Genomic DNA, 26,937 nt, shown 5'->3' on the forward strand with positions numbered 1-26,937 from the left:
CTGTCAATGACAAAGTCGCTGCATTTGAATGGAGCTAGATAGTCAATCTGTACGCGTGCAATGAAGCCTTGCAGCTCCCTCATGTACAGAGAGCATGGTGCATCGACAGCCTCCTTGCCTGATCCACTTGGCTGTCCACTGTCAGGAGACAAAATTCCCAATATCGTGAAATCAGGCAAAAATACAAAAACAAAGTAAAATGAGATGAGAGGAAACATTCCATGATGTAAAGTTTGGCTGAGACTTGATAAGTGTGCACGGTGGAAAATAACGGATTTGGTTGTGGCATCGTTCATCTCAGTATAGAGCTCATTAGTTCCTCAGAGGTGTTGGCTCAAGATTTCAAACATCATATTCAACTCATCTCAAGCAGACTGCTAGTGTGGCTTGGCTTGTCAATATTCATTTTTTTAACTTTAGGATTCAAATGCTCTAAATTTTTGCCTTTTATTCCTTCAGTGCTCTACAAAATCATCAGTATTGAAGTCTCCAATCACCATGACCACATTTTATGGGTGTGTGCTTGTAGAGACTTACCCCTTAAAGTCCTCATTGTGCATGGTGAGAATGATTGCCTCAATGGAATCAAAGATGGAGTTGAGCAGTGGCTTGAGTGCATTACTCATCAAAGCCACGATATCCTAACAATGACAGACAAAAGATCCACTTTTAAAAATTAATGGAAAGCTACTTCCAAAAACAATGAAAATATTTTTAATTACAACAAAGATATCTGATTCTAACCACAACCTTAAACTGATCAACTTTAGCCAATAACCTACAATGCCAGTTGTATAACTTGCACAGGATGGCCAACAACATTGCCCATACTATCCACAACCTTGCCTACTTGCTCAGCTGGGCCAGGGAAGTTGCTCATACTATCCACACACTTCCACTTCTCCACATTATCCACTCACCTGCAGTGCTAGCTGTACAACTTGCACAGCTTGACCAGGGAAGTTGCTCATACTGTCCACACACTTCCACTTCTCCACATTATCCACTCACCTGCAGTGCTAGCTGTACAACTTGCACAGCTTGACCAGGGAAGTTGCTCATACTATCCACACACTTCCACTTCTCCACATTATCCACTCACCTGCAGTGCTAGCTGTACAACTTGCACAGCTTGACCAGGGAAGTTGCTCATACTGTCCACACACTTCCACTTCTCCACATTATCCACTCACCTGCAGTGCTAGCTGTACAACTTGCACAGCTTGACCAGGGAAGTTGCTCATACTATCCACACACTTCCACTTCTCCACATTATCCACTCACCTGCAGTGCTAGCTGTACAACTTGCACAGCTTGACCAGGGAAGTTGCTCATACTGTCCACACACTTCCACTTCTCCACATTATCCACTCACCTGCAGTGCTAGCTGTACAACTTGCACAGCTTGACCAGGGAAGTTGCTCATACTGTCCACACACTTCCACTTCTCCACATTATCCACTCACCTGCAGTGCTAGCTGTACAACTTGCACAGCTTGACCAGGGAAGTTGCTCATACTGTCCACACACTTCCACTTCTCCACATTATCCACTCACCTGCAGTGCTAGCTGTACAACTTGCACAGCTTGACCAGGGAAGTTGCTCATACTGTCCACACACTTCCACTTCTCCACATTATCCACTCACCTGCAGTGCTAGCTGTACAACTTGCACAGCTTGACCAGGGAAGTTGCTCATACTGTCCACAACCTTGCAGACTGCCTGGTGAAAGTGAAAGAGGGAGTTGACGACAGCCACATTCCTCATTTGGCCCGGGGTCGGTGAAGCAATGACCTGGGTCGCTTCACCGTCAGTGGATAGCTGGAGGTAAAAATCATGAATGAAATAAAAGCCACTGTTCATATTCAAACTCAAGATAATTTGCGTCTTTCTCTGATTATTTGACAGTTATACTTACCAGCTGTTCACACTTGGCAGAGTACAGTTTAACAGTCTTAGCCACATTGCGGGCAACCAATAAACTCAGACCGGTATCCACGCTGGCAACGTTCAACTCACTGGAGACAAACCAAATATAATACAAAACTTTCATTTACATCGCATCTGATATTTAGGGCTGCGGTGTCAATTTTAAGACACGACAACCAAGCTTGGCTCAAATTTCAAGTAGAAGTACTCAGAAGAAAACTTTTCAGGAAAAAGAATCAGAGAACCGGTTAAAAGCAAAGCACATCACATTAAAGTTTGGCAGGTAATGTCCTTTCGCTGTTAGTCAAATGTTTCTGCACTCAGCTGTTTTTTCCCCCGACTTATGAAATTGTTCCCATGCATTATAACTAATGACAAAGCTATTTTCACAAAAGAGTGGCCCAATTAGTCGTTGAAATGAACGCTACTCTCAATATTTGGAAGTTTATGTATTAAGTATTGAAAATGAAATGCTCACAGAATAAAATGTTTTTACAGGATGAGAACAAAAGATCGTATAGCGCCGCATAGCGGTGCAAGATGGGGAACTTCACCATGAATATGCGTAAAACGTTATCACACTGACGCCATTCTGGTTGGACTACGCCTGCGCAGTGCCTGTTAATGCGCAGGCGCAGCGACAGGCATGCACACACATGAACGTTCACACTCGAATGGCGCCCATGGTGATAACACCTTTATGGCTGAAATACCCATCTTGCGCCGCTACGCGGCGCTATATAATCTTTGGTGAAAACCACTGCACTCTTTTCTGCTTGTATGCTTCTAAATGTCTGATCCAGGAATCTGTTGTAACTGCCACACAAAAATATGTACATCACATGTATTTACAATCATTCCTGTGAATTTCTCGTGTATTTTTTTACCTTGCAATGGACTTGGCAATACTCTCCACCTCATCGTCAGAGGGTGGGCTGGACGCTCCGCTGGGAAACACCAGATTGATGGGGTCAAAGAGACGAGACAACGACCGTGTCAAGTAGGCATTCTCAAACGTAGAGAGGGACTCCTTCAAGGCCTTCTCTGAACTAGATAACATCACCAGACAAAGAATTGACGTGCTGGATATATGTAGCCATTCAGAAACAAAAGTAGATAAAGTCTGGCAGGGTACCCTATGCTCATTTGTCTTGAACCTAGCATATTTGGTGGTTAGGTAGTTAAGACATCTAGTTGTGGGTTTGAGTATGAATTTCTATACATATCCCTACTAAGAGTCAATGAAAGTCATTGTTAAAAAAAGAAGTAACACCGACGGGTTTAACAGCTTGGCTTACCTGTATTCTTCCATCTCCTGCTCAGGGAATGTCTCTGCCTTGGGCGACGGCAGGTAGGCGGGGTCACCTCCAGCAGTGGGCGTAGCTAGACTGAATTGCTGAAGGCGTTTCCAGAGCTCGTTGAAGAGTCGCAGGAGTTTTGGGTATTCTCCTTCAAACGCTTGCTTCACGAATGTAGAGGCTGCAGGGATAGCATAAAAGTGGAATGAAGTGATAAGGATGCTGAATGACCAAGGTTTGCTTGTGCTAACGCAAGTGTGTGCCTAAATGGAGCATAATCAATGTATGCATTATCATAGACATGTTGAGATAATGTTACAATTTTGGATGGCTGTTGTTTACCGAGAGCTGGGATCTTTGCACAAGTTTCTCTCATGCAAGAGCCCAAAGCCGGACCAAGAGAGGGTGCAATTTTCATAGCAACGGCGGCTCCTTTAGTGAGAACTGCCCTTCACTGCTTCAAAATCAACTATGAAATGCACACATTACAGTCATGACACGACCGACAAAATGAACACTCCCACTTAACTGACGAGGAGGCGCTTCTGCTTAAGGTGCACTGGAGAAATGTAAACAGATGGCTGTCACTGTTCTGATAACAGTGTCTCTATAGCACAGATCACCGTAAACACTCCATGTTGAATATACGTCAAAGATTAAATCTGTTCAGTTGGCTTTGGTTGCATGTAAACTAAGAGTATAATAAGAGAAAAAAAGGCACTCACCATTTGCTGTCCCGGCAAATTCTCCTTTCAGTGTGTCAGTGAGCGATTTCCAGAATGACTCCATGATGTCAGTCCGACCCTCCTGAGCAAACATAAAAACACACCCATCAGTCAAAGTTGTTCAAAACGCAAGGAAAAACACACGCGACTCATCCTCCTCACAAAACGACGCAGAAACTCAACCAATAACACCTTCAAAGCAGTACTTTAAGCAGGAGAATCTGACAGAGGCAAATAGTCTAAGGCTATCAGTCATCAGAGTGACTTGGAACTTGATTGCTGACCTTTTTCAGTTCATCCATGAAGCAGACATGAGTCACAGGATCCCTCTTCTTGGAGAGAACTTTCTGGAGATGTTGTACCTGACAACAGATAAACCATCATACAAGACCCTGACGGGTTGGTTGATGTGAGCAAGGCGCACATGAAATGTAGTCTTGAACCCTCACCCTCCTCAATCAACCAAAATCCTTCGGGCGGTTTTGGAGGATTTTGGAGGATTGAGGATGAATGGCAAAAGTGCATGGCCAATTGCAAAGGATACCACGAGTTAAGGTTGTGGGTTAGACCTTGTGTTGTTCTTGCTCAGTCATGCATAGATTCAGCCCGATATTTCTTTTGAATCAACCACACAGCTCAAAAATGCTATTTGCACTGCCTCAACATAATGACAGGAATTGTCAGAGGATTTTGAAGGATTGAGGTAGTAGGCACACCTCCAAGAATGGAGGATTTCGGAGGGTTGAGGGAGAATCCAATTTTTTCAACCCCAAAATTGGAGGATTCTGGAGGATTGAGGAGGATCTCTCACAAAAAGGGCCTGGGGGTTAAGGTTAATGTCAAGATCAGCCGTGTTTAAGGAATACATCTCATTTCATAAAACATGGTTCATCATAGTTTCTTTTGTAATAGGAAGTGGTTAATACTTGTAGTGCAGGAACTTCGCTCTTGAAGGGCAAGGCAATTTCTCCTTGGCAAAGGGCACTTGTATTAGAAAATCAATAGGAACATTTCAAGAGGCATTGAGGCAAAGACCAGTTGCATCAAGGCAATTGCCTCTGATGCCTCGGTGAAGTTCCTGCCCCGTGCTTGAACACTCGATTTTCAAAGATCAATTAACAATTCTCCGGGAGTATGTAGAATTTAAAAAAAAGTCTCACTCTAACTTGATCTGACAAAGGCTTTCTGGGCGTAGGTTGGCAAACTGACAGAGAAATATGCATGGGGCAATATTTTTAATCCTACCTGTCCGCAGGTTGCATATATCTGATCCATCAGCTTTGACAGGTTTGTCCAGAGGGTTGCTCTGAAGGTAGCAGTGTTGCCGGTGGTAGGCATTGATGCCCGGCCTGGACCTCCTGCCAAGGACACCAGTCATAATCGATAGTTGATGTGTCTTCGAACAAAAAATTTACCAGGGACTTGTCTTTTTTAGGTATAAAGAATGTGCTGAGTTACCATGTTGGATTTGAATGATATGGCAATATTAATTCCTAAATCCTGCAAAATCATTAAAAACCCTGGTGGATTTTGACAGACGTTGCAGTTTAAAGATTTCTTTTGCTATGGAATCACTGAAGAGAAAAAAGGAATCAAATGAATAAAGAAGTATGACCAGGTTGAGTCTGTTGACTGTACCACTGCTTGATTTTCCCTGGTAACCAAATTGACATTGGCCCAGACCAGATGGATCCCCCTCTAAGCTCATGTTTGCTTTAAGACAAAGGCAGAGTCCTAATTACTTGGCTGCGGCTTGAAATTGCACACGACTCTATGTGAAATAGCTGCAACCACTACCATAGACGTGATGGCCTAGGCTCAGTCAGCTTTAATACCTCTGCCAGGCTGGAACTGGGAATGAATCGGAGTCTGCACGTCCAGTGCTTCCCGGATGTTTTTCTTAACAGTCTCCTGGCTCTCATCCACGATGCGGTCCACCGTCTCATGGAGACAACCCAGATTGTGGAAGACTTGAAGGGAGGTGGCCACCTGGGTCTGGTTCTGAGGAATTTGACAGCAATTCCTAGATGATTGACTATTGGAATTGATTGACGAGACAGTATGCCAGAGGCTCTCTTTATCTTGTTCGTCTTGTGTTTTTCAAAATGTTGTTGACAATTTTAAAGAATTATCACTTTGGGCAATCTGCACTTATCCTCTTGCTCAATTTCTTGATAATTCTTCCATCAACCTTTCTTTCTTATTCACAGCTGTGAAAGACAGCCCCAAAAAAGTGAAGCAAAGTTATAGATTTACTACAGAATCAACCATTTGCACAAAGCAATCGGGTGATTATGCATATTGACCCATTGCGCCAACACCATTACCCTATCAGACATTAACTTCTAGGGTCTAGATCCCTTCACTGCAAGGGACTCAAATTAACGAGAAGTGGGTGCAATTTTGTCTCTTCTCTACCTGCGTCTCCGTCCCTTGATGGAGCATCTTTTGAGCTTGCCTCTCCACATCCCGCCTGGCTTTCCTGATAAACAGCGTATCCTGCTCAATCACTTCAATTCCCTTCAGATCAACTCCATGATACAGGAAGTCTGAGACATCAAGAGAAGAAGTCATCAACACTGATACCACGATGATCTGCTGCATAAAACTGGCTGTTTGACCAATGGAATTTGAAAACTGGATGATGCTAATGTGAGCAAGTTTCGTATTTGTCCCGCGCTAGATCTTGAGGGGAATGGGGAAAAGGGAGGAGAGACGGGGAAATAGAAGGAAGTGGAGATGGAGAGAGAGATGGCGGAAGGGAAGTGGGTGAAGATAGGAAAAGGGGAGGGTCAGACAGCTCTAACCTAATTCATTCAAGCTCTGTGCTGCCTTGGTGATCTCTCTAGCTCCTCCTTGTAGCTGGCTATGAAGCCTTTTGCTAAGATACAGTATGCGGATAATCCGTCGCAGCAAGTCACAAGCCTCCTGGAGGCATAATTACATTCAATCAAATCATTATCAAATATTTCTTTCTCTTCTATTGACAAATACATGTGTACCTTTAATTTCTTTCATGACCTTGAAATATAGTTTAGGGCCTCCGACCACCCAACACAAAAGAGCTACCACTGTCCTCAAGAATACATAATGAGAATAGCATTTATAGAAATCTCTAGACATTTTATTAAATCAAATTGATCAGACAGAGAGTCTGCTGCTTACCTGAAGTCTCCGTAGTTGGGCTGTTCGGGCAACTATTTTGTTATAAGGTTCGACAATTTTATTTTGAATCCTGAAAAAAAAGGATTTCTTAATTACTCTTCTTTTGCAATTACATTTTGGGTTACAATTCCCCTAAATTTTCCACTCAAATCCGTGAGCAGCAATCACACATTTCAAACAAACAGGTGTGAAAAAAAGAAACACAGGCTCCAGTCATGAGTGAACTAAAAGGCCCAAGGAAAAGATTGTTATTTACAAAACTCCTGGCACTTCTAACTTTTCTCCATTTTTTTTTTCAAAAGCTAAAAACCGCCTTTCTTCATCATCTCAAATCTTCCAAAATGAATGGAAAGGAGTCTGACCTTTCCACAGCTGACTGGAGTGACTCAATCCTGGTATTCATCATCTGAAGAACGCCCTCTAGAGTTTCAATGCCAGTGGCCTGAGAAAGCAAGTCTTCATGGTGAGCTGAAACCTGTAGAGCCAAAAAAAACCCCACTTTTCTATATCAAACAGTTCATACGGACATGCAGCACTTTTGAATGGTGCCATACCAGGGTGGCAGTTTGTGCATGCAAAGTGTGGACAATAATGAGTGAACCTGTTGGCCGCACTTACGTATCTGTTAACATTACTAACTGTGTTCATTGATTGGCTTCTCTTTGAGTATTAAGGTTAAGTATGATGTGCAAACAGTGTACAGTTTCCTAGATCCAGTTTCCTACTGGATGCTTGAGCTGCAAATCCTCCTCAACACAGCTATACACAATGGCTGGGCAAGAGAAAAGCCTGCCAAACATAAACATCTAACAGGTCAACTTCCCCAAGGTAAGAGTCTGAGGTTGCCAGTGGATCTAACAGGCTAGCTGAGAGTTTAGCTCTCATTGACCCAGAGAGTTTGCAGTTTGTTCTACTAAGTACAGAGTACCAATGACCCAGTGGAGCAATGTCCTATAAACTTGTACACCTGCAGCGCTTTGCTACGTATGACAGTGTTCTGGTTAAATTTTCATAATCAAAACAAGCCTGAATCTGTAAGGTTAAGCAAGAGAAGGAAGAATGCGGAGCTTAGCACCTGATCAAAAATGGAGCTTCGCAATCAAAGCTTAGCTAAAAATTCTGACATTTCCATTATTAGATGGCCAGGCTATTCACACAGCTCTGGCATGAGACTCTGGGTTTGATATCATGCAGCTGCTGCATAGTGCAGAGTTTTGTTGGGCATCAAAAATACCTGCTAAGCAGAAACAGATTGCCATCCAAACTGTCATACATTCCATACTCCCTGCAGCTGGTTCCCCTGATGGTTTCTGCTCGGCACATAATATGTGCTCAGAGTACAATTTCTATTTGGGCCCTGGTATCAATCAGCGGAGAATGAAATCCACAACCCATGCACTACAGGTTGGTTTGACCCACAATGCCCAGCTAGCACTCCTACCTGTGCATGTAGCTCCTTGTCCAACAGACTGATCCCCTCCGCGAGTTTCGACAGCTGCTCAGTGATGGCCATGCTCTGCATGACCTGGTTGGTGTGCTCTTGGACGTTGAAGTCATCTTGCAGAAACTCCTGTAATGTCTCTGAACAAAGGGCAGAATTGAAGATGTTATAAAACTTGAGAGAACTCAAAAGAAGGTAAAATGCAACATGTACATTGTCCAGGAGTATGTTCAGATGTTTTGAAGGAACATGTATACACTGGAGGTAAAGTTTAACAAGTCCTTGGTAAAACTAAGGAAAATAATTTGGGCAAACATGGGTACATAAATAATATCTAACATACTTGGGTCAAAACAAATTTGATATTCAATGAAATGAGGTCATTCATGATTAAAAATAGAGGCCAGATCAATCATGGTCAGCGTCCATGACATTGCCCTTATTCTGTCTTGCGGCTGGTGGCGCTGGGTGGCAGAACTTGAATTATTTTTAGGAACTTATAACGAGAAGGGATGATTTGGATTGTAAATGATATCCAATAATGCTAGCAACATGACTGGTGTGAAGTTGGTTCCATATTCTTCATTTAACATTAAATGTTCAGTGAGTGAAGGTGTTAACATTTGGCAGCACTTGGGATGCACACTCATCTGCCTGAAACATTGCTCCTTTTTCCTTCCTACAATGCCTTTCCCCCTTTGTGCAAAATCACCCATGCGGTCTACAACAGAAACGATGGGCATGATGGAGCGCCCTCATATTTGGTTAGACACTAGTTTGGACACTTAGACTGTTCACAACATGGACATGACGGACATTCTGGAACTTCTTCAGTGCTTTCTTATAATAGTAACAAAGGGAAGGTTTGCCCCATAGCGGTACATTAAAACAAGGTCACAACTAAGGCCGTAGGAAAGGGCAAACGTCACTGCATGTCATGCTAAGAATGCCCACCATCATGACCATACCAATTGACCATGAACATGCACGGCATTTGGCAATAAAGGGAAAGAGTTCCATACAGATGCCACTTGACACCCTGTCCCTGTGCACAGGTGCACAAACCTAGGCTATGGGACTGGTCTGAATAATTCTAAGTCAATGTTTTCTAAGTAAACAACATGGTTTTTTCCCTCCTAAATTGAGCTTTTCTGGCATTTTTTGCTTTCTGATGGCAAGTAAATCATTGTAGGAAAGAATTACTAGCATCCGTGTATGGAACTCTTCCCTAATCCATGCCTGAACTTGAAGACCTAGGCCTGCCCAGGCTGGCCTAGCCCCACATGTAGAGCTGTAGTGGCTCTCTTTTACAATCTGTCTCTTTTCTGTTGCCACCACAGCCCTACTTCAACTTCAAGGCTTGTCTTAAATGCCTGAAATCCAAACTGCAGGATTGTCACAAACTTTGAATCCTAATATCTTCTGAAATGAGAAAGACTCGACAATTGTACTTACACCGGCGTATTCCTCAGAGTTTGATCTTTTATATGAGCACCCTAGTAAAGCTTTCAAGGCACCCGAGAGGTGCTATAGTTAGGTTATACCATGGAGGTAGACTACCTCCATGGTTATACCATACAAAACTGGTTCCCTGTCATACCTTGCATGACAGACAAACAAGGAAGGGGTGAAATTAAATTTGAATAACCTTCATGACCTTAAATATGCATGTCACTGTATCATGCTCCACAAACATGCTGTGGGCATATTGTACACTAGCAAAGTGCGTGCGCAAATGAGCAGTACCATGACAACATGAAGTATGCATCTTGGCACCTACTGGGTGCCTAGACTTCCGGGGCAAAAAGCGCTGCTTTTGTTTTTTTAAAATGGCGCCGCCCATGGTCATGATGGTCAGCATATAAATATTACCGGCCCAGGTATCAAGGTGCCATAATCGGAAAATATACAGTTTGGGAAAGCTTTAGGGTGTTCATATAGTCCAAACTCTGAGGAATATGCAGGAGTAGGCCTAAGTAAACATGTAAAATTGTCCAGTCATTCTCATTTCGGAATATAGGATTCAATGTTTGCGACAATCCAGCAGTTTCGATTTCAGACATTTAAGACATACTTGAAGTAGGCTGTGGTGGCGACAGATATAGGACAGATTGTAAAAGAGAGCCACCACAGTCCTACGTGTACGTGTGGGACTAATGCCGGCCATACAGGCCTAGTCAAGCTTGTGCTCGTCAGCAAGTATAGGCCTAGTTCTACATGTTCTAAGAGTTTACAAAAACAATCCTCACCGTCCTCTTGCAACTTTTTTTGCAATTCAGGGTCCATCTCTACTACAGATTATACAGATGTGCACGTCATCAGTCTTATTTTCCAACAAAGAGAGTAATTATCGAATTATCTGAGACTTGGAAGACCACTTTCTGTTTATCGTCGCTGAGCGAGTAACGTGTCATATTATGGAATACAGCGCCACCAAGCGTTTACAAATATAGAAAACGGCCAACTCTTGCTAGGATTGAGCAAATGGTGGCGCCATTTATATTGAACGATAGCGCTGTACTGTAGTGACAGTAAAATGTAAATTCAGTGACACCGCAAACGAAACAGTGTGACTCTGAGGTTAGTTTTATCATTTATTTTCACCATTATTTCCTCATAATAACATCGTGTTGATTTATTCTAAGCAGCCAGTATACACGAAAAAAGTGAGAATTAAAGTTCATCATTATGAGTGTACAAAACTCCAGCTTGTCCAGTTAGCTGACTCTGAATTGTCTGAAGTCCGAACCCTGCAACATTGATTGATGACTGTTCGTACGTAAGGACCAGTGGTAGGTCTAGGTGTCTTGACTGTTACTGTTGCATCATCTATCTGATCATGACATAAATGGCTGCTAAAATTAATTCTTTCTTATATAACATATATAATGGGAAAATTACAATACACCAGCTGACAGAAAAAGGTAAGAATTTTGCGGTGGATAATGTGAGCTACATGTAGACTGAATCAGTGTCAATTGTGCTGGTAAGCCTACAGCACTCTGCATACATTTTTCAGGCCTAGCATGTCGTTTACTGTTCCAGAGTCTTACCTCTCAGCTGTGGAATTTTCCTTTCAGTTCAGAGTCAGGAGGACTGACTTTTCTCTGAATGTGCGAATAAGCACTTCACCCAGCTGCCATGAGTACGAGACGAGCCAAGATTCGCCCCAGCATCAACCTTTCTGCCTCGCGCCGGAGCGTGACAACCCCAGCGTCGAAGGCCAAGGATCCAACTGCCTCCAAACCCGAGGCTGCCGAACCCAAGACAGGGCTCCGGTCATCTACCAAGCCAACCATACCCCAACCTTCCAAACCTCAGGTAGGCTCTTACCATCATTGAAAGAGAGGGCAGTTTTGAATATTAACTCAATTGAGGAGTTGCATGGACAAGTTTAGCCCATATTGTGAACCTATTTTAAATATTCATATTTAATGTCAAATTTTAAACTAAATGTAGTAGTCCCCATTAACCTGACACAGTCTCTGTGTATTTTAACAGATTTCTAGCCTCCCGCGTGGCCCTAACAAACTGACGAAGAAAAGAGACCATCTCAACAAAAGTTATCCTCGAAAGGACCTGTTGTGTGCATGATTGTCATTCAAAGTTTAGCACTCTACTTTTGTGGAAAATTTTATTTGCCCTTCTTGTCATTGTTTGGGGTTTCCAGGTAAACAGTGTGCAGCAACACCAAGAAGAACCAAAAGTGCAGACGCAGCAGCAGGAAGAATTGAATCATGAAAAACCAAAACAGGCAGACAAGCAGCAACAGCCGAAGTCACTGCAGCGACAGCGAGAGAAGGACCGAGAAAAACGCCAGCAAGACGACATTCAAGGAGAACCAGATCCGTTGCCATCAGTGGAGGACTCACTGGGCGCACTCAATCAACCCACTCCAGTGTCGCCCACGAAACACCCGGCGAAACCCTCACTGAAGTCTACTCCCGAATCCCCGCTTAAGTCGTCTGCCACCGTCCGTCGCAAGCGCATCAATGCCGTCCCAAACCTGGGGCAGCCACGCTTGCGGTCCGGCCCGGCCCTGCCGGTCAAAACTGCAGCCAGGGCCCGTGGTGTGACCCCGGATAGCGAGGTTGAAGTAGAGAGGGGAGGAGCCAGGGGGAGAGTGGGCAGAGCAGGCGGCAGTAGGCCAGAGCCAGAAGCTGGTGAGATGGGACCTCCTTTACACCCACCTCCAGTGCAGCGAGTTATTAGTGCTTCAGCGTCAAGCACCCCTAGTACGTATCTTGGACAAAGCCATCCCTCTTCTGTAGTCCTGCTTTTATATATTCAGCCAACTCGTCACTTTCTAAATGTTTCTCCAGTGAAGAGTACTGAAACAAGTGTTGCCTTTTCCAAATTAGCATGTCCAAAAGGCTTATCCTAACAAATGAGTAGCAATTCCCTAGACCCACTTTTGAGATAAAGTAAAATGCTTTAAAATGAAAAATGAAAATCATTTGTAACCCCAAACATTTTTTCATCGGCACTATTCCTTGTCCTCAGGATGTTCAATGTAGTGATACATCAAAGCAAAAAGTTCAGTTTTCTCTTTTTAATTATAAACTAAAACTAAAAGACTGAGAGCTACATGTCACATTACTGAGACAAGATGATCATCAGACTCATTTTGTGAGATCTAGTCACTTTTTCACCTCTACATGTCTGTTTTGCAGCACCTGACAAGGAGCCAACCAGAGAGGCCCCCAATCGCAGCGAAGAGCCATCGCTGCCCGCAACAGTCACCTCCCAGAGCAGCCATGCCCCTTCTTCCACAACCACGCCCCTCAGACCCACCCTTGCCCGGACCGACAGTGTCACAGAAAAGCACCCCGTGGGCTCAGAGAACATCTACGAAAAGAAACTTCGGGAGTTGAAAGACCGTATAGATTCTGAGGTGGGCAAATAGTTTAATGCACTGTTCTAGTTATCATAACTTAATTGAATTGAAGAAATGTCTGGCGTAAAACTTTCCTGGATTTTAAAAATCCTGCAACAAAAATGCTTATGAGTCAGCAGTGCACAGGAACTGAATTAGCATGGAGAGAATGTTAATGGGAAACCTTCTTATTCTTAGTGAAACAACAAGAGCATTTAACCCTAAGAGAGCCATGGGGGCAGTATCACTGCAGTATCGTTGCGGTGCATCTTTTGTTTTCAAGCCAAGCCTCCCGGGGCTTTTCCCGTAATGATCATTTTGGCAGCAATTTTATGAAATTGGACTTGCCATTCTTGCAAAACAACTCTTTTTCCAAGACAGGTCGGCCATCTTTTCTCAGTGATGTGCTCCATGCGCCTATGAGCCTTTAAAGGATAAATGTCCATAACAACACAATTGCACATTGATTTGTATTGAAAAATCACAAATGTATTCATAATAAATGCATTTTATACTCCAAGGAAAAGCCAAAACCTTGGAGGCATTCTACCTCCCTCCCTCAGTCTAGGCTGTAAGATGTGCTGAACTGGCCCAGATTTTAAGTACATATAGGGATTGAAAGCCCAACTAATAGGCTGGTTGCTGTTAGCAGTCAATAGGCTGGTTGATATCAGCAGTCAGTAGACTGGTTGCTCTTAGCAGTCAATAGACTGGTTGCTTTTAGCAGTCAATAGGCTGGTTGCTGTTAGCAGTTAATGGGCTGGTTGCTGTTAGCAGTCAATAGGCTGGTTGCTGTTTGCAGTCAATAGGCTGGTTGCTGTTAGCAGTCAGTAGGCTGGTTGCTCTTAGCAGTCAATAGGCTGGTTGCTGTCAGCAGTCAGTAGGCTGGTTGCTGTCAGCAGTCAATAGGCTGGTTGCTGTTTGCAGTCAATGGGCTGGTTGCTCTTAACAGTCAATAGGCTGGTTGCTGTTAACAGTCAATAGGCTGGTTGCTCTTACCAGTCAATAGGCTGGTTGCTCTTAACAGTCAACAGGCTGGGAGTAGCCCGCAGTTTCATGCAAGCAAAAAATCTGAACCCACTTCAAGAAATCAAACATCAATTTTCTGCTGTCCTTGAAATCGCCTCAGTGATCGCGTTCAAATTGTTTTTATTTTGTCAGACTCCGTCCCGACGGAGACGTCACTATGTCAAGCAGAAGGTACAACCTCCGGAACGCAGCAAGATGACCATGAGCGACCTGATTTACTTCAACCCCAAGACAAGCCCCATGAAGTATGTCTTTGGAGAATCCCTCCGATCATTCCAAATCCCCACTTTCTGATTCGGCATGATTTGCCAGATCAGGACTGTGTGGAATTCATCCAAGTTTTACTTTACATTGAGTTTGAATCTGCCAGTGGTTTTGCTATTGTTTCACTGGGTTTACAGTTCTGTAAATGTGTTTTCTTTTGTTCGTCTAACATTTTCGCAGAAATACTCCAGCCGGTAAAGAGAAGAAGTTTCCGCGAACCATCATGACAGAGAATGTTGCCAGTGCTAATAAGTGAGTACCTAGCATGAGCTGATATAAGAAATGTGTGCAGTCTTATTCCCCTAGCATGGTGTCTTGAACCTCGGTGCATTTATTGAATTCTCTGTTTTCACACAATGTGGAAAGTCTTGGATCCTTGCCCACTGTGTCATAAATGTGCTCCATATTTGAGAATAATTTTGTTCAGTGTGTAACATTTCAACCTTTTTCTTTGGCACCACAGTTCGGTCAATAGCAGCGCTCATAACTCTGAGAACGAGGAGGATGATGAGGAAGAAGACATTGACCCCTTTGCTCCTCAGGTCAAGATTGGTCCTGATGGATCCATTATACTAGATAACACCAGGTGAGTAGGAAAAAAAAGAGAGAAACCGTTTATTATTATTCTTCCTGGGTGGCACAGGTGGCACCACTGTGGTCTTGGGATCGATTCCAAGCTCTGACCATGTGAGTAGAGTTCTTTGTTCTCTCCGGTGCCACGAGGACTTTTGTCCAGGTTCTGTGGCTTTCCTCCCAGTGCAGAAATCACCAATTACTATCTCTGGCTGCATTCCATGGCCAAATGCGGATCGTTTTGAGGCTACCTTAGTTGCCTTTACATGCCTTCAGCTTGACCGCATTGTAGTTAGTATCCTTATTGTGCAGCCCATTTAAACATGAAATTTGTAGTTGCAAATGAAGACTTTATGATCACAATTATGGCATCTTGACAGGGCTGTTATTTTCGGTCGAAATTGAAACTACACCTTGGTCAAGCCCATTGCGGAATAATACCATCGCAACCGACAACCGCTGACTGTTCATGAGCGAATCCTGCCATATTTTACACGCTATTCTTATCTCTTCACCCGCAGTCTTGTGAAGGATGCCTCTCCAGCCAAGAACCTTCACTTGTCGGACAGCGACGTCGTGGAGGAGGAGTTCTCTCGCACGACTTATTCCAGCTTCCGAGACAGGAAGCACACCACAGCCTGGAGTCAAAAAGGTGGGTAGACTAGGAGGACCGGCTGACTCCGTTCAGGTATCACCTGCCTTGGTTGTAGCACAGCCAGAATAGAATGTGATGCGTGGGAGAAATGAAAGCAAGAATCATCATTTTGACAAAAACCACTTTCTGTTTCAAGCATGGAGTTCATTTTACAATTCTCATGCAGTGATGTATGGCATTTATAGATTATTTATTGCATTTTACATCTTCAGATATCTGTTTTTAAGGATGAAACGGGTGATTAACATGAACAAGAGCAGTCATAGAAAAAATAGAAGTTGAAAGCTTTCGCGAGAAGATGTCCTTATCCAGAGTCCTGTTCACAACTAAAGTGCAGGAAAAAATTTTTTTTATAAGGAACAGAAATAAAAAAAAGGTACCCAGTTAACCGCTTCGTGCGGTTACAAGTTGTAAAACTGTGACTGTTAGCGCATGCCAAAGCTGTTCCCTGTCTTGTTCTCTGTCACGTCCAGACACTGAGAAGTTCTACAGAGCTCTGAGTGCTGTCGGCACAGACTTCTCAATGATCAAGGCGATGTTCCCAAAGCGGACCAGACAGCAGATCAAGAACAAGTTCAAGAGAGAAGAGCGGTTGAACCGTCAGAGACTCGACAGAGCCATCAGTAAGTTGATGGTTTCGTTTCAAATGAGGACACTCGATTGAATGAAATGTGATTCCAACTATAAAAGGCAATCTTCAGGGGTAGATCGCAGTCACACTGGGATAGAAATAGGTGACTAAACAGTGGGGTGCTCCATGTTTTTATTCAGGAAGAGAGAATTCTCAATTTTATTTCAAAATTAAAAGTCTCAGATAGTCTCTTCCAAATGTGGTGAATGAGGGGAGGGCTTGGAGTTATGATCCTGGGGTTTCCTGTTGGGGGCCTGGGCCGTGATAGCGCCGAGGCACCAGGTAATTCCGAACTCTGATAACGGAGTCTGAACGTGCTGACGTCAACTGGTTGATGGTACTGAAATGAGACTTGTCATCCTGCATCATGATCCAGCACAGTTGAAGGAATACCAGGGGAGAGACTAGGGATGGCATAGGGTATCCTTGTTTGAAACAGCTGATCGCCAGCAATGTCGCCCAAAGTTTACATTGCCTCTAAGGCAATGCCTCTAAGCCTGTAAGTCAGAAGTAAATCACATGATCTTGTATCACCAGGGTGCAGGCCCAGTAGTCGACACTCCACTGCCTATTTATCAGATAGGCAACAAAATACCCAAGTCAGTATTTAGTTTTCATAACCTACATTTTTCTTTTTTGGACTCAGGAGAGAGAAAACAATTGGATATGTCGCTGTTTGACAAGGAGCCGAGTTCTGACTCGGAACTAGAGAATCATGCGGAGAAGAAGAGTAACGAGAAGGGAAAGAGTAAATCAACCGGCAAGAGAAGAGGCAAGGGAAGAGGCAAGAACAAGGGAAAGATCAAAGGTACCGGTACACTGGGGTCAGGCCAGGTCAAAATATATTTCTGTTACCATCAATTCTTATTGGCAACCAATGCGAGAAATACATGTAGTATACACACTTTTCATTGAATGCAGCAAATTATTTACAGAGTAGTGTTTCTCCATGTTCCGTTCATTTAGATAAAATTGACGGGGACTGATTTATAATAAGAAGTATTTGAAGTGGAACGCATGACAGGGTACGGGGCTCACTTAAGTTCCCCTTCTCCCTCCATTTGGATTGAAGGAGATCGATGGTTATCTAATTTGTCATCATTCTGCTACAAATGATCTCTCTCAATACACCCTTTTGTTGCTGCTTCCCGAGTATCTTGTTATTATTTATGTCCTCGTGTTTAATACCCATGGCGAGATGTTGGCTGTAACAAAGAAAAACATTTAGTAGGACTGTGAGGTGTGGTCATGGTCCGAATCACTCGGCTGCGGTTAGTATTACATGCAAGTCTGTGGTAATGTCTGCAGCCACTACCTATGGAGACATGTAATTTCAAACTGCAGCCAAGTAATCAAGGCATGGCCTAGCTCTATGCTTTCATTTAAAGAACAGCAAGAAAGTGAACAGTTCTGTGTGCGTACGTCTTTGTAGATGAGGACGCAGAAAAGGATTCTGACGTGGAATTGATCAACGATGATGTGGATGCCAAAGCCGGTGGGGATGGGGATTCTAAAGATGTCAATGCTGGTGATGCAGAGGGAGAAATGGCCAAGGATGGAGCAGCCAGACAGAGCGATGGAAGCGAGGATGAGATCGACATGGAGACCATACTCAGCCAGCCAACGCGCTCTGGCAGACAGCCCAAGGTCAAGACGACATTCACTGTCGAGGAGCCCCAGAGGAGACGCAAAGGCCCATACAAAAGGAGCTCCATGGAGGACCCAGACTATGCCTCCAGGAGACTGGAGCGACTGAACCGCGAGCGCGAAATCATCCTTGCCAGAAGGAAGGCCACTAAAAGCAACTTCCCACCCTACACCTCAGGTGGAGCTGTGCCGTCACCTTCCTCAGGCCCTGCGAATCCTTCTCTCAGGCAGGTATCTTTGGCAGGATTGAGACAAGTGGCAGGAGAAGGCAAAAACCAGGGCATTGAATTACCTGGGAGCAGGGGCATCAGCACCATAAACACACCCATGGGACGGTTTATCGTCTCCGTCCCCCAGCAGCCCTCCTCCCCCAGACCCGTCAGCTCTCCTACTCCAGAGGTACCTTCATCGGCAGCAGGTGCCGGAGTGGCTAAGAAAGTCGTGCGGACCCACATCTTTGTCATCTCTTCCCCAGACGGTACCCAGAACATCATCCAAGTCCCTGTGCAGCCTGACCCTACCTCACAGGACTCCAGCCAACCCCCAAGGAGTCCGCAACCCGCCCAGAATCTCTCGCAGGCCGGCCCAGCAGTTCATAATCCCCCGACTGCCCCTCGGATCATTGTCAGGACTCTCAGGCCGAATCCCCAGCAGACCGCTACAACGATGCGCCAGGTGGTCCTGCCGTCACCCCAGCAGCTCCCAGGATCATCGTCAATGAGCCAAAAGGGAGACCAGGTGGCGAGTGCATCTCCTTTGAGTGGCCCTGCGGTTATTACAACTGCCCACAATCAAAGAACACAGGTGGAGAGATCACCCCAACGGAGTCAGCATTATCACCTTGGAAAGCGTGGGAATGCTGACCCACTCACATTGCAAACACCAGGGTCTAATAAGGTCATCGTTATCTCACCTCATGCCCAGGTGCCGAGCAGAATCTCCGAAGCTGCGGTTGAAACTACTTGCAGTTCTAACTTTGGAGAAACTCGATCACTTGGAAATTCCATCAGCCCAAAAGTTATCACTCAAACTCACCACTCTGCTGAAACAGTGCAGCACCACGAACACAATCTGACCTCTGAATCCCACGAGAGAGTCAGTCACATGACCAGTAACATGGACACAGATTGGCTGTTACGAGATGAAACTGTCGGACATGAGGTCAACATTCCAACAAGTGACTTTGAGGAGGCGACAGAAACCGAAGAGGCTTTCATCCCTCCCGCGTCCAACGTCGGGAGGCCACCCCTTATGAATATTGGAACGGACCAAGCGGTCATGGATCATGTCACTGAGGAGAATTTGACAGCACAGGACATTCTGGAGCAAATGACTTACGAAGAGGGGGTTGGAGGGGACGTGGGAGCCAATATGGAGGTAGCTATCAATGAGGAGATTATCACGCAGATTGCGAATACCATGGAGGTTGAATAAACAACACAAACTGAGGTCTAGTTCCACCCCGCTGCAAAGAAGTAGGAAACTCTGTATTCCATGGTGAATAACTTAGCACAAATAACTGGGCATTAGTCCCATTATCTACTTCATATATCACCTTAGTTGGTAGTAAGCTGCTTGGCAAGCAAAAGGTGCTGTCAGAATAATTCTACTGTAGCTGACATGTTCGCAGTTAGCACTGTGCACAGCTATGCACTGAGGCACTATAAAACCCCCAAATACTTTCTGATGGGGCCCCTTTAGTGCATGTTCAGCAGTATGCCAAAGTCTCAGGTAGATAGGTCTCTCTTGTAGGGAGGTGCTTGTGCAAGTACTTTTTGTGCACATTCATTTGAAAATCGCTGTCATACATGTAGTTTGATAACGATGAGACATTCCTGTACTTTCTATTGTATTCTAGATATTTAAGGTCCCGAGGGCCTTTCTGTCTTGCCAGTAGCTCTCAAGATTAATGATTCTGTTGTTCCAGTCTTTAGACCAAATATAGTTGTCCACTGACTTGCATTGCGAACGTATGACGGGCGATAATGATATTTTGACTTCAGTAAAAACCGTTAACAATTCCTAGAATAACTGTATTGCTTCCCAATGATAGATTAAAGTTATTTCAAGTCAGATCTGAAGCTTTAACATTGTGGATCTAAAGGTAGAGGTTACAAAGGTTGCAGGATCACCACAGAATGTAGAGAAGGTCTTGGTCTTAAAAATCAGCCTTGTTACTTTTATCCATGCACATGCGGTTTGATGCAACAAGCAAATTAAGTTCAGTGCATACTTACGTTGAAAAGCACAGAATTGTGCAGAGAGACCTAATTATAGTTATAGTCAGTTATACTTTGATTAATTTTTGGACAGGTTTGACACGACTTACATTTATCTGCACTAAAAGTAATCTTCATTCAACTTGAATTCACAATGCACTCCTCCCATAACGGATGATCTGCAGGTGAATGTTCCCCACAAAATGCATTTATTTTGTACGTATTTAGTCGAGCTATGAACTTGAGTAGTATTACTTTTAGAAGGCTTTATTTTGAAGTGGTCAGACTTTGTATTTTATTTTGTTGACCGCTGAAAAGGGTGAAATATTTGCTTGTTTTTAGTACAGTCTGCAGATTATAATTGCGCAACATTTTTCTTTGGCTAACTATATCTGAAGAATAAATCTAAGGTTGAATTTATCTGAGAAAACAGAATTAGTGACAAGGATTTTGTTAGTAAAAGTGTATGTTTGTTTTGGCAGAGGAATGTGTCAAGTCAGTTTGTTTCAATATCGCAGTATTTTATTTCATTATTCCAATCATTGCATTCAGAAGTTTTCAAAAATTGTAATCACTAAAAATTTCACCAACCCTTACCCCATTCAGAATTAACAATGCATGAAACAATTGTCTTGGTATAAAATCTACAAATACATTTTATTTCGATTCAAAGTAAATCCTTTAAACTTCAAAAATAAACAGAAATGTGGCAAAACAAAATTTAATTACCAATTGAAATATTTCAATACGTGACTGATTTTGCACAAACGACATCCTGATTTTTCCACGTACTTTCAAATGAAATATTTTCAAAACAAGTAACTTGAGTTGACTGACCTGGTAAGCAATCAAAACAAATAGCAAACGTTCAAAAGATACCATTTGCATTTTAGAATTTTAATAATTAAAAACAATGGGAAATGATTGACAATAACAGTCGGCAGATGCTCGGAAGAAAATTATTTGAAAAAGTCGCAGAGGCATAAAATGAACACAACTGCTTTATTAGAGTGATGTGTTAGTGACATTATAATCTCCACTTCTGAGAAACTGCTGACAATCTCTAGAACTGAAACACGTCTATCCCACATCACCGACGTACTTCACCAAGGATGACCAAGCCATATGTTTTTTTCATTTACATTCCCCGCAGAGTTCCAATAAAGCAGCTCAGCACAGATTAGAGATGCATTTACTCAGTGGTCGGTTGTGTCCTTGGATGTTCATTTCACAGCAGCCCGGGGAATGCAAGCCTTAACACAAAGACTTATTTAAACCCCCCAGCGATTCACTGTTGGGCTCCGAAAAATGTTAAGTACCACTTTAGTACTCTTGGGGTCATTATTACAAAGAAAAAAAAGATAGTACTCGGGGCCATTATTATAAAGAAAAAAGATGAAACTGACACGTGTCCATGAGGGAATGACACTCCATTGTCAATCCGTTGTATCCATTTGTTGACACTGACGCACTTCTGCACTGGTTGTGGGTTCGAGTCCTAGCCCAGTCTGATAAAACTTGTCACTCCTGCTGGCTCTCCTTAATCACTGATGATCACAAATTGCTAAAAACAGTACACTTGTGGACATTTAAACCTGTTTTCAACAGCAGTTGCTCAGGCAGGACTCAACCCCTTTCAGAATTTTGAATTTTATAGGGAAAATTTTTTTAAAAATCGGTAACCACTATATCAAAAGTAGAAACAGAAAATACACTTGTAAGCATGAATTTCCTTGGAATTTTTCGAACAGCTCTTACAACTTTCTTAAATCTAGTTTTGGACAGGGGCAGGTCACATCAATATGGACTGCTGGCCTCAATATCATTATGGCCCCAAGGCTTGAGGAATATGTGAAAAACATTGAATTGTGGACTTGAATCAAGACCAAGCTACGGCCAAATGTCACGCTTGGATCATTTTCTTCTTCGGGTCATACACATAGCGTTTGAATCGTAGACTGATTTTGATTGGCGGGAGTCTGGATGAAGCCTCGCTCCCATCATCAGCTGGTGTAGCCGCATCCCCGGCATCTTCTACGTGCGAACGGTGGAAAAATGATGAGACATTGAGAGGCAAACTCAGTTTGGTAATGCAAACCTTGAGAAGTTGTGTCTTGATCAGCCTTGTCCAAATCAAATGGCTGTGGCTAGTGACACCACAGGAGTCTATACACACTGACTGTAGCCGCTAGCAAGCAGCTTCTATAGCCACAACTGCTGATTCTAGCCACAGCCAAATGATTTGGGCAAGGCATTTTATTCCTCCAACAATATCAGAGCACTGGTAAATGTTCCAGAGGTCAAAGGGACCATTTGAGTTAGTTCTGTCTCACTTGACTCGAGTTCAGTCTGATGTTTTGTCACCTACATGTACTATATAAAATTTGCACATTTCATTCTCCCAAAATTTTACATCTTCCACAGGGGTGTCAAAATCTTGAGATCTTTGGCAACGCTCACCTGCCTTGCTGGCCTTCTTTCCTTTCTTTTTGCCAGACGCTGAGAGTTGTTGCACAGTTTCTGGCCTCAAACCATCTGAGATGACAGAAAACAAAAGACAAAATAATCAGAATCTGAAATAGCATTAATAGATCTTAAATGTTTGATCAATCATTTATCATATACAAAGATCTCGGATCTCTTATATGGCCAAATGATCAATCCCAATTCACACTTCCTTTCTTTTACACATGCAAAATCTCTTCATGCCTAATATTATGTAGCGACATCTTCAATGCCATCACAGATTTCAAAATGACTTTTTTTTTTTTTCCTGTTTTTTTTGGGGGGGGGGTGTCAGTGGTGAAGCTGTTTCACTCTACTCACTAGGAATCCTGATCTTGAACTTCCCACTCTGACCGAATCCTCCTTCGATGACCCCCTCCTCCCCAGTGGAGAGCTCAACTTTGAGCCCAACAAATATCTGCAAGTTGGTTTCCTTCTTGAAGAGGGACCGGCCAATGATACTGTACTCATCCATCATCTATGGATGTACCAAATATGAAAAAAAATTCAGTCAATAATTAGGCAATCGTATCAAGAAATAACATTTTTTACTTCACCATTGTCCTTGCATGACACTACTCAAATGTTGGAGAAGTGAGGCACTTTTATCAACTAACTGAGAAAAAAATAGTGGCTGCACAAGACTTCTGAACCACATAATACTGTGTATAGTTCGTGAGTTTTTTTGAGGATCACGATATTTAGCTACATAATGTTTGAGGTATGAAGTTCACTTTGCCCATTGATTTGCAACAAACTCCTAACGTTTGGTACCCATTTTGTCTGACATTACAAAAGAATATCTGACAATTTTTTTAATTTCTAAATCTCTATTAAAGGTTAGAAACACATTGGCATTAGTCTCGTACTATCATGGAGGAAATCTTACTTTCAAGTACATAAAAAATGGAAGCAGTGTGAGATCTCAAATTTTTTCATTTGTAACTCAAGCATGAAATGTAAAATATGTTACTCAATCCTAATTCCACATGCATAGTTTCTGTTTATGTGTTTTTTAGATTGTTCATTTTAACAAAACTAAAGCAAGTGGCACAACGATCCAGCCTTCCATTTTGCCCACAATTTATATGGGTGGCCAAAGTTTGCAGAAAAATCACCCTTTGGTTGGTTTTCAATAAATACCTCAAATTCACTCAAAATGTACATTTCTCCCATTAATTCTACAGAAGGTTGTATTCTCATTTGGTATTCGATCAGCAATAGGTGGTATTCTGACAGCTGCTTGGGATTTTTAACACTTTGTGAGTTGATCTTTTATTTTTGTACGGATTACCAGCCATAGTTTTAGCAGCCACTTTAGCGTAGGAAAAAAAAAAAGAACTGATGTGAAAACACAGGAGGCACTAGTGGACTGCCTGTATGTCATCATCCCAGAAATGATGGGCCAAAAAAAACAGCCCTTTCAACTCTGTCCAACACAACACGCCCGTCCCTTGGTGAAAACATCAGTTGCAATTCTGCAGCATTCTCCAAACAGCGACATTAATATCAGTGAGATACTCAGAAAAAGTAAGACACTGGTCCCCAAAGATCTCATGATTGGAAGGACGGGGGATGGCAGGGTCGGCCATTTTGCTCAAGGCGCCAACAAACGAGCTTCCCATCGGAAGCCATAATTGAGGTTTTTTCCCTGGGCAAACAATATTTTGCACCTGTTCTGCTGGTGGCATACCACTTAAACTACAGCCGAGGACTGTTCCTTCTCCATATGAACCGATAAGTCAAAGGCCTCTGAGTTTTCAAAATCTCGTTTTTTTTAACTCGGTTGCTGGAACCGTCCTCACTTTTTGTTCACAATAATCACAGATTCAAACCAAGGGAGAATTGGCTGGCTTGTACCACCAAAATTAAACACCAAATCAACTGGAAACAACCCCCACATTTCTGCTTTTTCGTCCCGATAATTTTGTCCCTGGGTAGGATGAGTAGGAGATTAAAAGGGGTAATAAGTTGACATGACATCAAGAGAGATTCAGATATTAATTTATCAATACCCAGGAGGTATTGGGAAGGGATGTTGACAAGAAAGATCCGGTAGCCACTGTGAGTTGATAACTAACCAATTTGATTTATCCGTTTAATTACACACAGACGTGCCCTGCCTTTGCACTATTATTTGGTCCCTAGTGGCTACAACTTGGAGGTTGTAACATTTGCGACTTTGCCGCAGACTGTGCAAGTTAAAGGGGTCAGCCTCCATAAGATCTCTTTTAAGTAGTCAGTCCAATGCAACAAAACCTCACAACAGTGCGCATACACTGTGCGTTTTACTTCACTTCTACTTCAAAGTCAAGGCATGTTGAGCTAGCTAAATCAAGGTGGTCCCAACAGCTAGTGTACAGTTGGTTTGCTTCCACAGGATCCAACAATGGGACCTTGAACAGTCTGCTGATGCCAACAGATGATCTAACTCCAGGACAGAGCATGATAGCAGCGCTGTGAATGCAAGATGAAGCCGGCTGAATGAACAGGCCCTTACGGGCGTTTCACAATAGTGCGCCTCCAAGAGTTTGCAATGCGTTGACCAATCACAATGTGCAAAATCTGTCGACCCTTTCCTACCGCGCATTAGGTCGGCAGATTTCATGCATTGTGATTGGTCAACGCATTGCAAACTCTTGGAGGCACACTATTGTGAATCGCCCACATTGGGTGGGCAGTTGCAGCAAAATGACACAAAAATAACTAGCCAGAAGGTGAATCCAGGACCGCAAGACTGTACTATGCCAGGCAGAGTATGAATAACATGGAGAGGAACGGTGGGACGAAGTTATGGTGCATTTTAGGCGACATCTTCCAGGTATATGTTGTTAGATGGCACAAAACCAACGCAAGACTTCCAGTCTGAATTCAAGTCGCAAGCGATTCAAATGATCTACAACAAAAGCATTCCTTTGTCACTGTTCACCCCATTACTTGTGACTGGTCTTGTGACTGGTCTTGTGAATGATATTGTGTCTGGTCTTGAGATGCCTTGAACTTCAACGCTGGTGAGCAAGAGCAAATTAATGTAAAAGTACGGAGTACAGAAGCCAGAAACTTGTCCACCCCTCCCCAACCCTGCATTTATGCCTGCATTCCTCAAGGTCTTCAACTTTTTGGCAACTGGATACACATGTACCCTGCGAAGTCTGGCAACAGCCTCACCAAACATGCTGAGAACGCTTCACCCAAACTTACCCTGTCAACGACTCCCTCTCTCGATTTGTTCTTGTAGATTTTCAGCTGTGGAAGAACGGTATCTGCATAGTTCTACAAACCAAACATAGGGGTGAAAACAGAATTACCAAAATGTCGGACAGTTCTCGACAATGCCTCGGATTCACACGAAGTCTCTGTCTTGCATTTAGTCCTGATCTCAATTTGCTATTATTTTTGGTCTTTGTATGTGTTGTTTGGTTTAGCTCGTCTGTATCCGTGGAAATTGTCAAGTAAATCAAACAAACAAAGAGGAATGCTTCTCAAGTACTCAATGCACGGGATCAGTTTATCACCTTAACTTTCCCCATCCTTGTCTTAACCAGTCTCATCAATCTCCACAAGGCCTTGGCCAGCTCTTAATCCAGTCCGAAATAAGAATGTTTGTTCTACAGTTGTATTGCTTTTAACAGTGATGAGTCTCACAGAGAAAATTTACCTTATCTGTTATATGATGAAGAAGTTGACCATGAAATGCAAGGCGGCATATATTGGAATGTAATCAATGGTTAGGGAAAAATGTCGCCTTGTCAGGGCAAAAATACATACATGAAATCAGTTCCGATTTAACTTAGACCAAGATGCAATTCCACTGATTCAATTTTTTTTTTAAATAACAAATTAACAGATAAAAAAATCAAGCAGATCTGTGCGATTTCAGATAAACTTCAAAGTAATCTGTTCCCAAGAGAACTAAGTCCAAGGATTCATCAATTTTCTTTGTTTCAAACAGATGCTTAAATGCAGGTAAAAAACAAAC

The 26,937-nt window shown here is 43.1% G+C and overlaps 3 protein-coding genes across 5 annotated transcripts in view; 1 reads left to right on the forward strand and 2 right to left on the reverse strand.

Moving 5' to 3' along the window:
• The window catches only part of cog5 (component of oligomeric golgi complex 5), a 14,195-nt gene extending 3,224 nt beyond the window's left edge, over window positions 1–10,971 (reverse strand). The window contains exons 1-16 of the mRNA XM_087135194.1: window positions 10,809–10,971; window positions 8,560–8,699; window positions 7,481–7,593; window positions 7,119–7,188; window positions 6,761–6,881; window positions 6,372–6,502; window positions 5,789–5,954; window positions 5,199–5,311; window positions 4,238–4,315; window positions 3,954–4,035; window positions 3,229–3,409; window positions 2,818–2,979; window positions 1,920–2,019; window positions 1,649–1,822; window positions 538–641; window positions 1–138 (exon numbers count right to left, since the gene is read on the reverse strand). Of these exons, the coding sequence (XP_086991320.1) occupies window positions 1–138; window positions 538–641; window positions 1,649–1,822; window positions 1,920–2,019; window positions 2,818–2,979; window positions 3,229–3,409; window positions 3,954–4,035; window positions 4,238–4,315; window positions 5,199–5,311; window positions 5,789–5,954; window positions 6,372–6,502; window positions 6,761–6,881; window positions 7,119–7,188; window positions 7,481–7,593; window positions 8,560–8,699; window positions 10,809–10,845 (1,910 nt within the window). The 5' untranslated portion in view covers window positions 10,846–10,971. The remainder of the gene's footprint in view (window positions 139–537; window positions 642–1,648; window positions 1,823–1,919; window positions 2,020–2,817; window positions 2,980–3,228; window positions 3,410–3,953; window positions 4,036–4,237; window positions 4,316–5,198; window positions 5,312–5,788; window positions 5,955–6,371; window positions 6,503–6,760; window positions 6,882–7,118; window positions 7,189–7,480; window positions 7,594–8,559; window positions 8,700–10,808) is intronic.
• Window positions 10,972–11,045: 74 nt separating this feature from the next.
• LOC110974018 (uncharacterized) lies at window positions 11,046–20,898 on the forward strand. 2 transcript variants are annotated; one of them, XM_022225311.2, is made up of 11 exons: window positions 11,046–11,139; window positions 11,640–11,880; window positions 12,230–12,794; window positions 13,233–13,453; window positions 14,597–14,709; window positions 14,909–14,980; window positions 15,192–15,314; window positions 15,823–15,953; window positions 16,430–16,579; window positions 17,234–17,395; window positions 18,020–20,898. In XM_022225311.2, exons 2-11 carry the CDS (start codon window positions 11,701–11,703, stop codon window positions 19,666–19,668), a joined length of 3,366 nt encoding a protein of 1,121 aa, XP_022081003.2. In that variant the 5' UTR covers window positions 11,046–11,139; window positions 11,640–11,700; the 3' UTR covers window positions 19,669–20,898. The 2 variants fall into 2 exon arrangements, with proteins under 2 accessions (XP_022081003.2, XP_086991319.1); XM_087135193.1 differs by lacking the exon at window positions 11,046–11,139 and adding an exon at window positions 11,208–11,351.
• Window positions 20,899–21,080: 182 nt separating this feature from the next.
• Window positions 21,081–26,937, reverse strand: part of eefsec (eukaryotic elongation factor, selenocysteine-tRNA specific) — a 38,924-nt gene continuing 33,067 nt past the window's right edge. For both annotated transcript variants that reach the window (XM_087135195.1, XM_087135196.1), the window contains 5 exons: window positions 26,617–26,673; window positions 26,160–26,231; window positions 23,280–23,436; window positions 22,914–22,988; window positions 21,081–22,487 (listed from right to left, as the gene is read on the reverse strand). In XM_087135195.1, the coding sequence (XP_086991321.1) occupies window positions 22,357–22,487; window positions 22,914–22,988; window positions 23,280–23,436; window positions 26,160–26,231; window positions 26,617–26,673 (492 nt within the window). In that variant the 3' untranslated portion in view covers window positions 21,081–22,356. The remainder of the gene's footprint in view (window positions 22,488–22,913; window positions 22,989–23,279; window positions 23,437–26,159; window positions 26,232–26,616; window positions 26,674–26,937) is intronic.

The sequence above is a fragment of the Acanthaster planci genome, linkage group LG04 (genome assembly GCF_054643075.1).
Source record: "Acanthaster planci isolate LZ-2023a linkage group LG04, COTS_SCS, whole genome shotgun sequence".
NCBI classification, from domain to species: Eukaryota; Metazoa; Echinodermata; class Asteroidea; order Valvatida; family Acanthasteridae; genus Acanthaster; species Acanthaster planci.

What these genes read in the sequence shown, in the direction of transcription:
- LOC110974018 (XM_022225311.2), top strand. Translation starts at nt 11,701, where the DNA reads ATGAGTACGAGACGAGCCAAGATTCGCCCCAGCATCAACCTTTCTGCC. An exon ending in CCCAACCTTCCAAACCTCAG is followed by an intron (nt 11,881 to 12,229) that starts GTAGGCTCTTAC and finishes TGGGGTTTCCAG; the next exon opens with GTAAACAGTGTGCAGCAACA. An exon ending in AATGTTGCCAGTGCTAATAA is followed by an intron (nt 14,981 to 15,191) that starts GTGAGTACCTAG and finishes TTGGCACCACAG; the next exon opens with TTCGGTCAATAGCAGCGCTC.